This window comes from Euprymna scolopes, chromosome 39 (genome assembly GCF_053919585.1).
Source record: "Euprymna scolopes isolate OS-2025 chromosome 39, ASM5391958v1, whole genome shotgun sequence".
NCBI classification, from domain to species: Eukaryota; Metazoa; Mollusca; class Cephalopoda; order Sepiida; family Sepiolidae; genus Euprymna; species Euprymna scolopes.
The window spans coordinates 4374523-4389100 of NC_136520.1; the positions used below are offsets into that span (position 1 = coordinate 4374523).

General features: G+C 33.4%; 1 protein-coding gene across 6 annotated transcripts in view; it reads left to right on the forward strand.

Moving 5' to 3' along the window:
• The first annotated feature begins 279 nt into the window (after nucleotides 1-279).
• The window catches only part of LOC145263630 (uncharacterized), an 89980-nt gene continuing 75681 nt past the window's right edge, over nucleotides 280-14578 (forward strand). For 3 of the 6 annotated variants that reach the window (XM_080120476.1, XM_080120478.1, XM_080120479.1), the window contains exons 1-2: nucleotides 280-547; nucleotides 7870-7937. In XM_080120476.1, coding sequence (XP_079976602.1) covers nucleotides 414-547; nucleotides 7870-7937 — 202 coding nt within the window. In that variant the 5' untranslated portion in view covers nucleotides 280-413. Of the gene's footprint in view, nucleotides 548-4679; nucleotides 4774-7869; nucleotides 7938-14578 lie in introns of all 6 variants that reach the window. The other 3 variants (XM_080120480.1, XM_080120481.1, XM_080120477.1) reach the window with 2 other exon arrangements.

The following is a 14578-nucleotide window of genomic DNA, read 5'->3' on the forward strand; positions in this document are numbered from 1 at the left end:
AATAAGCACCCGCTTTTAATATTAACTGTATTCAGTATAAGGCTAATTTTGGTGTAGATACTTTGAACTGAGTTATCTCCCCATTATTTATTTCATCATGGCCTACGACTCGCTTAGTCGTAAAAAAAACGACTTGATTAATTTTACGTGATTTTTGGATCCTAACAAAAGATTTTTCTATATTTTTGTTGTTTTAAATAAGTGTATTTCTAAATAAGCAACAAAAAATTTAAGACGATGGTGTTGAATCGAAAGACTACAAGAGTTGTCTTTTCATGACTGATTGGAACTCTTCGACCAATGAAAACCACAAAAAACAGCTCCATTTTAATTTGAAAGCAAAAAATGGCTGCCCTCTAGGACTGGGTGATAAATTGATTCACATTTTTGCGGTATATAATCGACACAGACCCATGCTCAATTCACTGAGCGAAAAACTGGTTTCTTACGTGTCACCGTCCTCTGATGGAGGACATGTTGGCACCGACAACGTCGTAGAAAGAATACAACCAAACGTCGACTCTAACAATGGCGGAAAGCAAAAAAGGTGAGAATTTTAGAAGAAAAAAAAATACTTCGAAACGAAACCGGATTTCCAATATTTTAAAGAAAACTTTGGGTTTGTTTTACAATCCACAAAGGTACAAAAAAACAAAATCAAAAACAGATATATACGAAATAAATGTTACCAAAGGCAAGCGAAGTTCATTTTCTGTTTAGCTGGATGGTTTTTAGTGTTTTTATTTTGAAATATTTATTCTGATCGAAAAACGGTATTAGTGCTGTCTGTCTGTGCTGAAATAATAACGCTATTATTTAAAAAAGCCATTCTTAACATGGGGAGGGTGTTTTGCACCTATTCTATACGTTAACCTTACAATTAAATTAAAAAAACCCATAAAACTTTAATTAAACTTGGAAATACGATTTAAAAAATAGCGCGGATCAGTAAGTGCACTAGCACCCGAAAAACAAGTAGTGTTTAGCGCTATATGAGGACAATAAAAAAAATGGCCGCGATATATCTCTTACATTTTTGAAGTCTCGACAATGACTTAATATATAACAAATGTTATCAAAGGCAAGATAAGTTACTCTTCTACCTATCTGAGAAGGTTTTTTGGTGATTTTACTCACTTTAAAACGTGTAATCGATTCGAAAATCGTAGTGTTTATACGTATATTTTAAAAATAAAAATGGCGGTGTGCTCACTGTTGAATACGGTAAGTTGGGGAAAATGAGTTCAAACTAAATAATTATAGAAAATACTGCTGGAAACTTGCTCAATATGTTACCGTGACATAAGCAGACATATATTCGGTGGGTTTCTAACAGTATTTTTGTGTAATTATTTAGTTTGAACTCATTTTCCCAAACTTACCGTATTAAATAGGGAGCATACTGCCATTTGTCTTTGTCAAATATATCGATAAACACTGTATGATTTTCGAAAGATTCTACGTTTTTAAAGTGAATAAAAACACTAAAAACTTTGGTAATCGTGAAGAAAGAGAGAGCCTGTTTCCTCCGTTTGACTATAGGTGGCATTACTGTCTGTCCACCCAGTTACGGAAGAACAAAATGTATATAATGGCACCCTTGAAATAAAAATAAATGTTTTTGTTTTAAACGTGTTTTTTTTGTTTTGTTTTTTTGCAAACATATTTAAGTTTTATTTTTTCCAAACATTTACGTTTTGTTGTTTGTTTATTTTCAAACATTTACGTTTTTTTAAAAAAATTTTTTTTTTACGTTTTTATTTATTTTTTGCAAGCATAAGCTAAATGTTTTTGCTATATTTTTCTTTTCAACATATGGGTACAACCGTTTTTCCGCGAGTATTTTTTACGCTCTTATAATAAAAAAAAATCAACGTTTTTTTTTTTTTTTTTTTTTTTTTTTCTTTTATCTTTTTTTTTTTTATGGACCCCCCTCTTTTTTTCTTAATTTTTCTGCACTTATTTGACCTTTTCCGCGAGTATTTATATATATATATATATATATAATTTGAAAAAGAATATTGTAAAACCTGAATCTTACTTGAAACTACCATTAAAAAATAGCGCGGTACAATAAGTGCGTAAGCAAACTTTTCAAAAAGAAAAATATTTCTACAATATTTAGTTTATGCTTGCAAAAAAAAAAACAAAAAAAAACCGTAAATGTTTGAAAATAAACAAACAACAAAACGTAAATGTTTGGAAAAAATAAAACTTAAATATGTTTGCAAAAAAACAAAACAAAAAAAACATGTTTAAAATATAACAAAAACATTTATTTTCATTTCAAGGGTGCCATTATATACATTTTGTGCTTCCGTAACTGGGTGGACAGACAGTAACGCCACCTATAGTCAAACGGAGGAAACAGGCTCTCTCTTTCTTCACGATTACCAAACTTTATTATATATTTGTTTTTTGGCCACTTTTTCGAATTTATGTGCATAGTAAGACACACTCTAATTTTGACAATTTTCGAATCTTTGTGGATAGTAATGCAAAGCCCGTTTATTTCATAATTTAAATTTTATTTGTAATTTTTCTGACATAAATATATTGAACACGAAATTGTGACCACGATGAATTGATAGATACATACATAAATGAGAGAGGGGTGAGGGGTGTTGATACATAGATTACAGCGGAATTTATTTTATTTTTTTTATTTTTTAAACCCCTCCGTTCTAACTCCTACCTTCCGGTCACATCAGAAAGAGTTGCTATTTTCTTTTCATCGTGGTCACAAATTTCGTGTTCAATTTAGTACAAAGTTATAATTGAAAACTGAACTCCCACGTGAAAAGTTATAAATTTTTGTTTTTTTTTATAATCCGAAATTTAAGTCTGTAATCGATGATATTAACAAGAAAAAAGTTAAAAAAAAAAAAAAAAAAAAAAAAAAAAAGGTGCTAATGCAGAGAGTGATCCGCCACGCTATTTTTAAGTCGTATTTCCAAGTTTAATTAAAGTTGTTTTTTTTTTTTATTCAATTGTAAGGTTAAAGTACAGAATATGTACAAAACACCCTCCCCTCCCCATGTTAAGAATGGCTTTTTAAATAATAACGTTATTATTTCAGCACGGATCACTCTCTGCATGAGTACCGAAAAAGTAAAAAAAAAAAAAAGTGAAAATTGTGGAATTTAGAGGGGGTGGGGGCACTCTCGACAAGGTCCGCCTATAAAGTAATTAGTTTTCGTCAGGCAATGATGGAAGATTCGGTGCATGTATAGATCGGCCCCCATGTCTGTCCATATTGGTTCTGTAAAATCTAGTAACAAATTACAACAGATGAAAGGTGACCTCACAAAACTAGACAAGAGTTCCTGAAGACGAAAAACACTGAAAACAAAATAAAAAAAAAAAAATAAAAAAAATTTGGTTGATTTGCATTTTTTTCCTAATGGTTATATTTCTGTCGTTGGATTGTTTTGTTTTTGTAATTTCAGGGATTGTGCAACAATCGAAAAAAAGGGGAAGGGGGCGAGAATGAAATATACAATAAATACAGAAATGTTACGAGAGTAAGCTATTTGTTATATTAGCCGAAAAAAAATGGAACGTAATAAATAGAAACTGCGGGTTCTTATGTACTTGTTTTCTCCCTGATTCTAATTTCGCTTTTTCTAGTTCACAGGGCCCCTGTTGCAAATTCTTAGCAGTGAACGGACATCAGTGAAATTTTTTGTATCAAAACGGTCATTAACAATTTTTTTTTTTTTTTCTTAATTTTAAATGCATAAGCACCTTCTATTTTAATGCTAGATTTTTGGGTATGCTGACAAGAAGAACAGCTTTCAGAATACCCCCCCCCTTCATATTAAGAACTGCTTTTGGAATAACCCCCCCCCCCAGCTCCCCCATGTTAAGAACTGCTTTCGGAATAAACACCCCCCCAGCTCCCCCATGTTAAGAACTATCTTTCGGAATAAACACCACCAACTTTGTCAGCATACCTGAAAACGTATAAAAGTTTACATTTCGAATGTGAACGATGCGTTTTTGAGTTTGTTTTTGCATGCGCAATTTAAAAAAATAAAAATTAAAAACAAAATGAAATTTAAATTTCATTTTGTTTTAATTTTTATCGTTTTCAAAACGGAGTACTCTTGACAAATTTTACCCATATTTCAAACCAATATAAATTATTGCACAATAAAATTAAATTAAAACAAAAAATAGTTTTTCTTATTTCAAATTATTTAATCAAGTAAAAATTCCATTTTTTACTGAATTACTAGGTGTCAGAAATTTTGTGAAAAATATTGAATAATTCCACCCCGTCTTTCCAAGCTTATAACTCCTCAAAAAATGTAATTCAAGCCCTATTTTTTTTTTTTTTTTTTTTTCAATTAAAGGAACAAGGACCAAGGTTTCATTAAACAAAACAAAAACAAACAACGTGGTTTTTTTTTTTTTAAAAAAAAGGTTTTAAACTTCGGACTTTACAGGTAAATTTCTAAAAAAGCACTACTTTTTTTGTTTTAAATTTGAATATATTATTTATTGATTATTTATCTTCAATTTGTGATATATAACACTTTGGTGAGTAAATTATTTACTTTTTAATAAACATTTCAAAATGGGAGGCGTGAAATCATTCGACCCCCTGTCTTTCCAAGCTTATAACTACTTGAAAAATGTAATTCAAGCCTTAATTTTTTTTTTTTCAATTAAAGGAGCAAGGACCAAGGTTTCATTTAAAAAAAATAACAAAAGAAAAAAACAAACAACACGGTTTTTAAAAAAGGTTGTAAACTTCGGACTTTACAGGTAAAATTTCTTAAAAATTTGAATATATTATTTATTGATTTTTTTTTATCTTCAATTTGTGATATATAAAACTTTGCTGAGTAAATTAATTGTTTACTTTTTAATAGACACTTGAAAATGGGGGGGGGCGTGAATTAAAAAAAAAAACAAAAAAAAAAACGTTTGTCTAAAATATATGCGGTTTATTGGAAAGAGTATAAAATTTCACATTGACACTGAAAATATTGTAAAAATTGAATCAATAGGAAAATTTTGATAGATTTTTAAAGTTTAAAAATTGAAAAATACTGAGCTTGTAAAATTCAATTAATTTCATTACTGTTTTTAAAAAAAAAAAAAAAAAATTTTAAAACAACTTTATTAGTTTATTTTGGCATAAAGAAAATAAACAACCCACTTTTAAAAGAGAAATTACGAGTTTTTTATATTTTATTCGCAGTTTCGTGTTAGGGGTGTCAAAAATTCTTACGAAAATTCTGATATACACCTACTGAATTACTTAATTAAAAAAGATATTCTTGTAAATTATCTAACAATATTTTCGTTTTTTGCACAATCCCCAAATTACAAAAACAAAACGATCCGACGATAGAAATATAACCCCATTCACTGTTGAGGTCTCTGAACGCCAGAAAGATTTCTACTTTAATAGTTTCTTCCATGGAACAGCTAGACTTTGGAATTCCCTTCCTGCTACCTGCTTCCCTGACTGTACCGATATGCAGAAGTTTAAATGTAACATAAACCAACATCTTTTGAATCTTTCCTAGGCATTGTCTCAAATAATAGCCACTTGTGTCCAAGTGGCGATATGCCTTGTTAGGGGTGAATGCGAGTAAAAAATTTTAATAAACAAAAATATTGTAAAAACTGATTTTTACTTGAAAATACTATGAAAAAAAAGAATACCTTTTTTTTTTTTTTTTTTTTTTTAAATTTTGTAATCAAGTAATTGTCGGGCATACAAAAGATGTGCACACACATTTTGCCTTTTATATATATATATATATATAGACTAGCGGGGATGCATGGGTGTTTGGGTGTGTGTGTTGGGGGGTGGGGTAAAGCAGAACAAAATGGAAACTTAACCCTGTTTAAATATTAAAAAAAACAAAAAAAAACGATGTTAAACTTGTTAAAAAAAATAAAACAAAAAAGCAGCGATTTCAATATTAAAACTTTAAAAATTAAAAAAAAAAATCTTTTGTAAAAGAAAAAAAAAGGGGGGGGCAGGTAGGCTCAGACCCGGAGCCTTGAGGCCAATAAGCTTACAACATACAACTGCGCTACGGTGACGGAAGCAATGTAAGACGTTAAATTTAGCGATTAAAAAGTGAAGGCGTTCAAACAGGTGCTCGATTTTATTGAGGTTAAGCATCACGCCATGGGAGAATGAAATTCCGCAGTTAACTGTTTCTGCGAGACAATTTTTTATTTGGTTTTATTTTTTCTCTCCCCAACTTGTTGGGGGGGATCCCAAATGAATAGTAATTGTCTGATATGACGGTTTTCACCAACATTGATCAAAGCGCTCATTGCTTTTCTGGACATTCCGTATGAGTGCCGAGGTTTGTTTCAGTTTAGCTTTTTTTATACGGAAAAGCCAAAGAAACGCGTGGGCCAATAAAAAAATATGGTGAAAATCGCGCAAATTAAAGATACACGCCGAGTCGTTTAGTAAATCTTAGATATTATCATCTCGGTAGCATATAAAAAGTTATAAGAATGAGCGACCAACCTGAAAACCACCCCGAAAGAAGCCTTTGCCAACATACACAAAAAATGCACGCACTAACACACATTTTGTCTTTTATATATATATATATACTAGCGGGAGGTACCCACCGTTGCCCAGGTGTTTGGAGATGTGTGTGTTGTTCAAAAAAAAAACAAAAAAACATTGAAGGTGTAAAAGCAAAAAAAGAGTTTTAGTAGGAAGGTAGGATTGAACCCCGAAGCCTTGACGCAAAGGTGGAAACGAAGTGAAAAAGTCAGACACCTAACCATCTCTCTCACGAGGGGAGAGGAATTGATAAGCGTGTTCAGTTAAGGTTTATAAAGCGAAATATACAGGTGTGAGGAAGTGGCGTGATGTTTGACCTAGTTTTGCGCTGCAAGCCAGTTACTGTTTCCTCCGCTTTTCAAAGACGCAGTGAGCTGGTAGAAGTCTGGCAAATTAAATAGAAAGGCGACCCCCCCATTGTTAAGTCGTAGATATTATCATTTAGACGTGATATAAAAAGTTTTAAGAATGCGCGACCCTCCCGAGAAGGCCTCGGAAAAAAGCCTTTTGCAGACATACACAAAAAGCGAACATACATACATACATTTTGGCTTTTATATATATAAATTAACAGATTGTAAATAATGAAATGCTTATCTTTTGCCGATTGTATTTCTTTCATTGACAATCTTCCAAAGCTCACTACTGAGTGAAAAATATCTTTTCAACTTTTTTTTAATGAAATGAACAAAGTCAAATTATTTAGACAATAAAAGGTTTAATAGGACAATGTACTCTTTCTTTTTTTTTTTTTAACAAAGGCTATTGAAAAAATATCTGAAGAAATTAGAATGTTTATACTTTCAAGTCTCAACATAAAATTTGTTGTATATTTAGAATTACACTTGTTAAAAAAAAAAAAATAATCTTTATGATGTACATACTCGTCACAGAACGAAGATATCATATTCTAAAAATCATGTGGGTTTTGGCTAGTGAATGAAAATATTTAGTTGTCAAAGGTCAACTAAAGATAAATTTGTTACATGTTGGGTTTTTGTTCTTTTGTTGGTCTATATAGGTCATTTCACCTTTTCCTTTGCACAAGCACATTTGGTGAGTGTCTAAAGTGAAAAACAAAATGGCAACCACTGAAAACCATTAGAGAAAACATGGGATAATGAAGGTCTTAATATAAAAATTACTTGTCAGCGACAATTTTAAATACGATATGCATTCAAAACAAACACGAACATCCCTGAAACTCAACTTTTGAAAAGTAAATGTTTAGTTGGTCCACATTGACAATTTCACCAAAGAACCAGTTTCATTTTCTGCTTTTTTTAAGACTTTTGTGATTTTTGTGTCTCCAGATGTCATCAAGCCATAGACGTGGATTTGTATTCGCCTTGCGTCAAGCGAAGAAGAATTGAAGAAGGTTGTAAGTATTCAGAAATTATTTGGTGCAACTTTACTATAGTGTGCCGTCCGACCCAGTTGTGTATTTTCAAACCAGGGCATTTCAGGGAAAAAACGTTATTACGTATTTACATCGAAATTAGTATAAATCACAAAAGGTACAAAAAAACTCCACACTGAACTCGGTACACCACTCACTCCCTGATTTTCCTCTGCGAACAGACACCACACTAGACGATTTGAAAATCACCCCTTCTCAGGTACATGCTATTATAAAAAGCCTAGACACCTCAAAAGCATGTGGACCAGATCTCATCCCGGCTGTGCTATTAAAAAAATGCTCTGCCGAGGTTGCTCCAGTTCTGTCCAAACTTTACAATAAATGCCTTAACGAATCTTGTTTTCCCGACTGCTGGAAAACCGCCTCTGTGGTACCAGTCTTCAAGAATTCTGGTGAAAGAACTGACCCACTAAATTATCGTCCCATTAGCCTCCTCCCGCTTTTCACCAAAATATTTGAGTCCTTAGTTAATCAAGCTCTAGTTCAGCACCTAACAGCTGCTAAACTCCTGACTGACAAACAATATGGATTCAGGCAAGCCCGTTCAACAGCAGATATCTTAACTGTAGTTTCTGAACGTATATACCGTTCATTGGATAAAACAGGGGAGGGTAGAGCGGTGGCCCTCGATATATCTAAGGCTTTTGACAGGGTATGGCACCATGGTCTCCTAATGAAAATTAGATCATATGGAATCACTGGAAGAATTCATAATGTAATTAAATCCTTCTTAAGTAATAGAAAAATCAAAGTTGTCCTCGACGGTCGTACATCCAAACAATACGACATAAATGCAGGAGTACCTCAGGGGTCTATCCTTGGACCTCTATTATTTCTGATATTCATAAACGACCTCCCTGATAAAATTGTTTCGGAGATGGGTATATTTGCTGATGACACCACTCTCTATAACAGATATGAGGGGAAAACAAATGAACACATATCCAAGGAAATGGCAGAAACACTAGAGGATGACCTCCAATCCGTAGTGGAATGGGGACAAAAATGGTTGGTCACATTCAATGCTGCTAAGACTAAGCTTGTTTCCTTCAATAACTACAAGAAACCTTCTCTACCACCAATAGCAATGGCCAAGAACACATTACTTGAAAGTACTTCTTTTAAACTCCTCGGACTAACATTTACAGGGAATATGAACTGGAATAGATACATTGAGAGCATTGCCAAGGCTGCTGCAAGGAAGGTTGGCTCCCTCTACCGTGCTAGAAAACTACTTACGCCTGACAGTATCCTATACCTCTATAAGGCAACCATTCGCCCATGTATGGAGTACTGTTGTCACATCTGGGCTGGTGCATCTGCTGCTTGTCTCTCGCTCCTGGACAGGGTTCAAAAGAGAGTCGCCAACCTGATAGGTCCTGAACTGTCATCTAGGCTTCAGCCTCTGTCCCATCGACGAGATGTTGCATCCCTCTGCCTGTTCTACAAATACTTTAATGGTGAATGCTCTGACGAACTGCAAACACTTGTACCTCCCCGACATAACTACCCCAGACAAACCCGACAAGCTACTAATATATCGATAAGACGCAAGATGGCCAACCTGAAAGATAGTGCCATCAAATTCTGTGCAAAGCAACTTAAATGATAGAATGCAGTTATCTCCCCCTAATTTTGATCTTTTTAAAGTCTTTAACATAGTATTGAGATAAAGGGGTATATGTATTATGTTAAAGTGAACAACAGCAACTTTGAAAAATTCTGTTTTTATTTATAATTAGCAGGCTGGAAAGAAACTGAGACATGTGCATGCGAGTACTATGTTTTTCTTCTAAACAGTTCACTTCTTGTAAGTAAAAAAAAAAAAAAAAAAAAAAAATACTCAAGTTGAGATCAAAACCAAAGCCTAAAGACAGTGAGTTAAGTACGATAACCATCACACCAGCTTGACACGATCCTTAAAATGTGTTTTCAAACCTACTTATTCTTAACATAAGGAATCTGTTATGTTTTATGACTGCACATGCACATTTGTGAAACAGTTGACAGATAAAAATACAATGACCCCCCCCCCAGTACCAATTTTTCAATTTTAAGTTTTCCACAAGCCTGAATACCTTGTATTACAAAATTTCAAGTTTGTAGATCAAAAAATTGTTGCGTATATATGCGCGAATTCTGTGGTTGTTTCTTGTTTTTATATATGTTGAGGATTTTTAGTTAGCCAATCAGCTTTCTAGTGTCCACCGCGCCCCTTCCTATCAGCCAATGGGCATGCATTTTATCGAACAAAGGATCTGTTTTAGGACTATGTTAGTGGTTTAAGGTAGACGTTTTCCTTTTTTTTTTTATATATATATATATATATATATATATACATACATATGTGTACACACATACATGCACATATATATATATATATATATATATACATACATATGTGTACACACATACATGCACATATATATATATATATATATATATATACATACATATGTGTACACACATACATGCACATATATATATATATATATATATATATATACATACATATGTGTACACACATACATGCACATATATATATATATATATATATATACATATGTGTGATCGTTTATGTATATTCATGTTTATTTAATTTATTTATTTGTTTTCTATTGTTAGTTTTAAAGCTATTTTGTATCGCTATCCTAGAGTAAGTTTTATTTTGTGAACACAGTTGTTTGCTATTTCTCGTCTACAGTTTAATAGATTTTGGGGTTCTTTAAAGTACAGGATAGCAAATTTTTCATGGAGGCATAATTTACATGGGTCGTCTAAATGTCTGCACGTGGTAACTTGTCTTATTATTTTCCATTCGACTACCGGCGAATGTCCGCTTTCTTTGAGTTCCCAGTATTTATTCACTAGTGTTGTTTTTATACGGTGTTTTTTATTTTTGAATGTACTTTTGTGGTCATAGTATCGGGTTTTGAAATCTAAGGAATAATATTTCTTGTTATTGTTATAATATTTCTTGTTATTCGTGTTTTCTTTCGCAAATATTGTTGCTTGATAAACTACGCTTTTTGTTAGACATTTATTTTGGACTGGGCAAAGTGTGCGGTGTCTACAGTTGCATTTATCTTGTTCGTTATTAGTATTTTTATTTATGGTATGGTTGTTCTTGTCCGGGGTTGGTTTGTTATTATTATTATTGTTATTTCTGCTAGTGTTGGTTTTATTTTTGGCATGGTGTCTACTTTTTTTATTGTTTATTTTGTTGTTGTTTACATTGTTTTCATTTAGTATTTTGTTATGTGCTTTAATTATCATCTTTAAATTTTCTAATAATACTAACTAGCTCTACCTACGTATTGAGCACTTTTGAAGTAAATACTTAAAGTTTACGCATAAATCTATACTTTCGTATATTAATTTTATGTGAGTAAATGAAGTAGTTATACTCCCTATATCATAACAGTAGAAACTTATAAATATATTGCCGCATATTACCTTTCAGTTTTATAACCTTAGATAACCCCCACCAAATGAATCAAAATTACCCACTCCATAGAAAATAGACACCCCATAAACCATTAAAATAAATTACCACACAGCAACAATACACCCCCTATTTAACCATAATACATATACCCCTTAATCTCAATACTATGTTAAAGACCATATATATTCTTATATATCATACTATATATAATAAACTTCTCCTTATTTATTTAGAATTCAATAAAGCTTCCCCCAACATTCTATAATTCCTCTTAATTATTTTCATCCCTAATGAACCTTACGCTAGATGCCGCATCTCCCCCATGCTACCTAGCACCTTCTCTACTCTTCTGATGAGAAGCGTTAGGCTTCGAAATGCCCTGGCATAAAGAGTCCCTTTTATCCCCCCAAATTTTGCCTGTATTCCATTATTCAATAAATGATCCACTCTATATCTACCAATATATAGTTTTGTCTTCATTTCATTGTCTTGTTGTCCTATTGTGTGTGTGTGTGTATGTATATATATATATATATATATATATATATATATATTTTATCAACTGGACCATTTTTTTTTGTAATTTCATCATGACAAGTAAGGACATTTTCTTTGAAATGCATTTTTTCAAAGACGTAAAGTTGCATCAATTATTTACTTTTTTTTTTGTTTTTCTTTTTTATTTCTCTTGTTAATTGAACTTCTATTTTCTAAAACTGTTAAGGTTTAATTCTGCGTAAATGCGTCAAGACATTTCCGCAAATATTGTTCAAAGACTTAGAATTGTCTCCATTCATCAAAAATAAAGGTTCCTTTCTCTTTGCTAAACGCAATCGTAACAGTCACTAACGCGAACAGCAGCAGCAGCCACATAAAGACATACATATGACTGAGCCGGCTACCCAAAGTAACATCACAGCAGAGACGAAAGGACACGTGTGATGAAGCAGAGGTGTTTGTAGAAGGCGTGTCTGGCAGAACAGTAGTGTTAGAGCCGTGATGAGGAAAGCATGTGTTCGAGATGCATGGGTGATGTCACAGCAGAGGCGAAAAGTTAGACGCGGCCAGATAAGGAGAAATGAACTGTTTAAATATTTAGAAAAAATTTGTCGTTGGAAATACTAAAAAAACAGAAAAAGTGAGGAAATCAAACCAAGTCATAACATTCTCTACAGCGTCATTGTTGAGGAAGTTAAGCAGTCTCTCTCACACACACAGGAGAGAACTTGAATGCCTCCTAGACACTATTCTCGAGTGTACAAGGGTTTGTCAGGTCAACCTGATATGAGGATATTTTCCCTGAAAGTAAACCCTGACTAAATGTTCAAAATAACATGGTATTCGCATAAATAATCTTGCTATGGCCAACCTACACTGTTTTCCTGCTTTCCAGCTGACTACAATATGGTTGTCTTCAAGTCCAATGTAAACAAGTTCTTGATGAGCCGTTCCACTTAACAAATGTACCGAATTTCCACTACTAACGATTACTATATTGTCCCATTGACTACTGTACACTCTTAACCCTTATCCTCGAGTGGTCTCTGGGCCTTGATAAGTGGTTATGCCTATGTAAAAAAAAAAAAAATAAATAAAAATTAAAGTAACATGAAGCTGGATTCTCCACCAGACTAGATGAATTCTTGTCCTGGAATCCCGTAAGATCAAGAGACCAAAAAGAAAGGGGTTTTCTAACATATTTAAATGGTCAATTGAGAAGAGGAAAATTATGTTCTCAACTTTTTTTCACATAAGTCACCACTTATCAAGGCCCAAAGGACACTCAAGGAGAAGAGTTATTGAGTATACAGTAGTCAATGGGATAATTTCATAGTAATCGTTAGTAATGGAAATTTGATAAATTGGATTATTTAAGGGGACGGCTCATAAAGAATTTGTTTACGTTGGACTTGAAGACAACCAAATTGTAGTCAGCTGGAAAACAAACAGAAGAGTTCCACAGGCGTGCAGTTCTAAGAAAGAAGCTTTGTTCATGGAATCTACGTTTTGATTTAGGGACAGATAAAGAGTGAGGAAAATTATTGACAGTGGTTTTAGCTAGATGAGTGTTTTTCGTAAAAGTTTGGCGAAGGGGGACCATAGATTGGAACTCAGATGAGCACTTGCCATGAAAATAATGATAAAGCAGAGACAGGCTTGCAACATCCCTTCTGTGGGGAAGAGAAAAGGGCCCCCCCCCCTGCCACTAAGCTACGAGGTCTATCTTGAACTCTGTCAAGGCAGGATAAGCTGCTTCTAGCAGCTCTTGCCCAGATGTGGCAACAGTACTCCATTGTTGGACGTACTTGGCTCTTATATAGACAGTAATGGAATATTCAAATATCTGTATCTTGTGTAGAGATCAAGTGTGAGTGCCATGAAAGGGGTCCCTTGATTTCTGAGAACTTTGACTGAAGGAAAATGAAATTCTAAGAATTTATCCCAAGTTTGTAACCCAATCATATTTCGCTCGCTGGAAGAAATGCAGAGATTACGAGTTGAAGATTTGAATTACGAGTTGAAGATTTGAATTACGAGTTGAAGATTTGAATTACGAGTTGAAGATTTGAATTACGAGTTGAAGATTTGAATTACGAGTTGAAGATTTGAATTACGAGTTGAAGATTTGAATTACGAGTTGAAGATTTGAATTACGAGTTGAAGATTTGAATTACGAGTTGAAGATTTGAATTACGAGTTGAAGATTTGAATTACGAGTTGATTTGAGAATGAACATGAAGCTAGTAGTTGTATTTTGATGTTTGATGCTGGAACTGGGAAAGTGAAGTAAAATTAACTCAAAACTCTGTTGCTGATTGGTGGGATTGAATCGCCTTGATATGAAATTAGGGTGATTTAATTTGGAGCAGAGTTTTCGTCGAGAACACAAAAGGATCGCAGCTGTACATTTTCAGAAGCAACATTATAATCTGCTATCCATGGATTTACAGTTCCTTTCTGGACATTCTTGCTTTCTGCAAACACGGATGACAAGAGGATGACTGGTTCTGATGTTTATTCCTCTTGGATTTTCATTGGCTGCAAAATTTGTCTTCCATGGATGACCCTGCCAAGAATTGGGAGTTCTGTTTGGCATAAATCTGACACTTCACTGTCGTCACCCTCTCCTCCCTACCATGATGTGGAAACACTT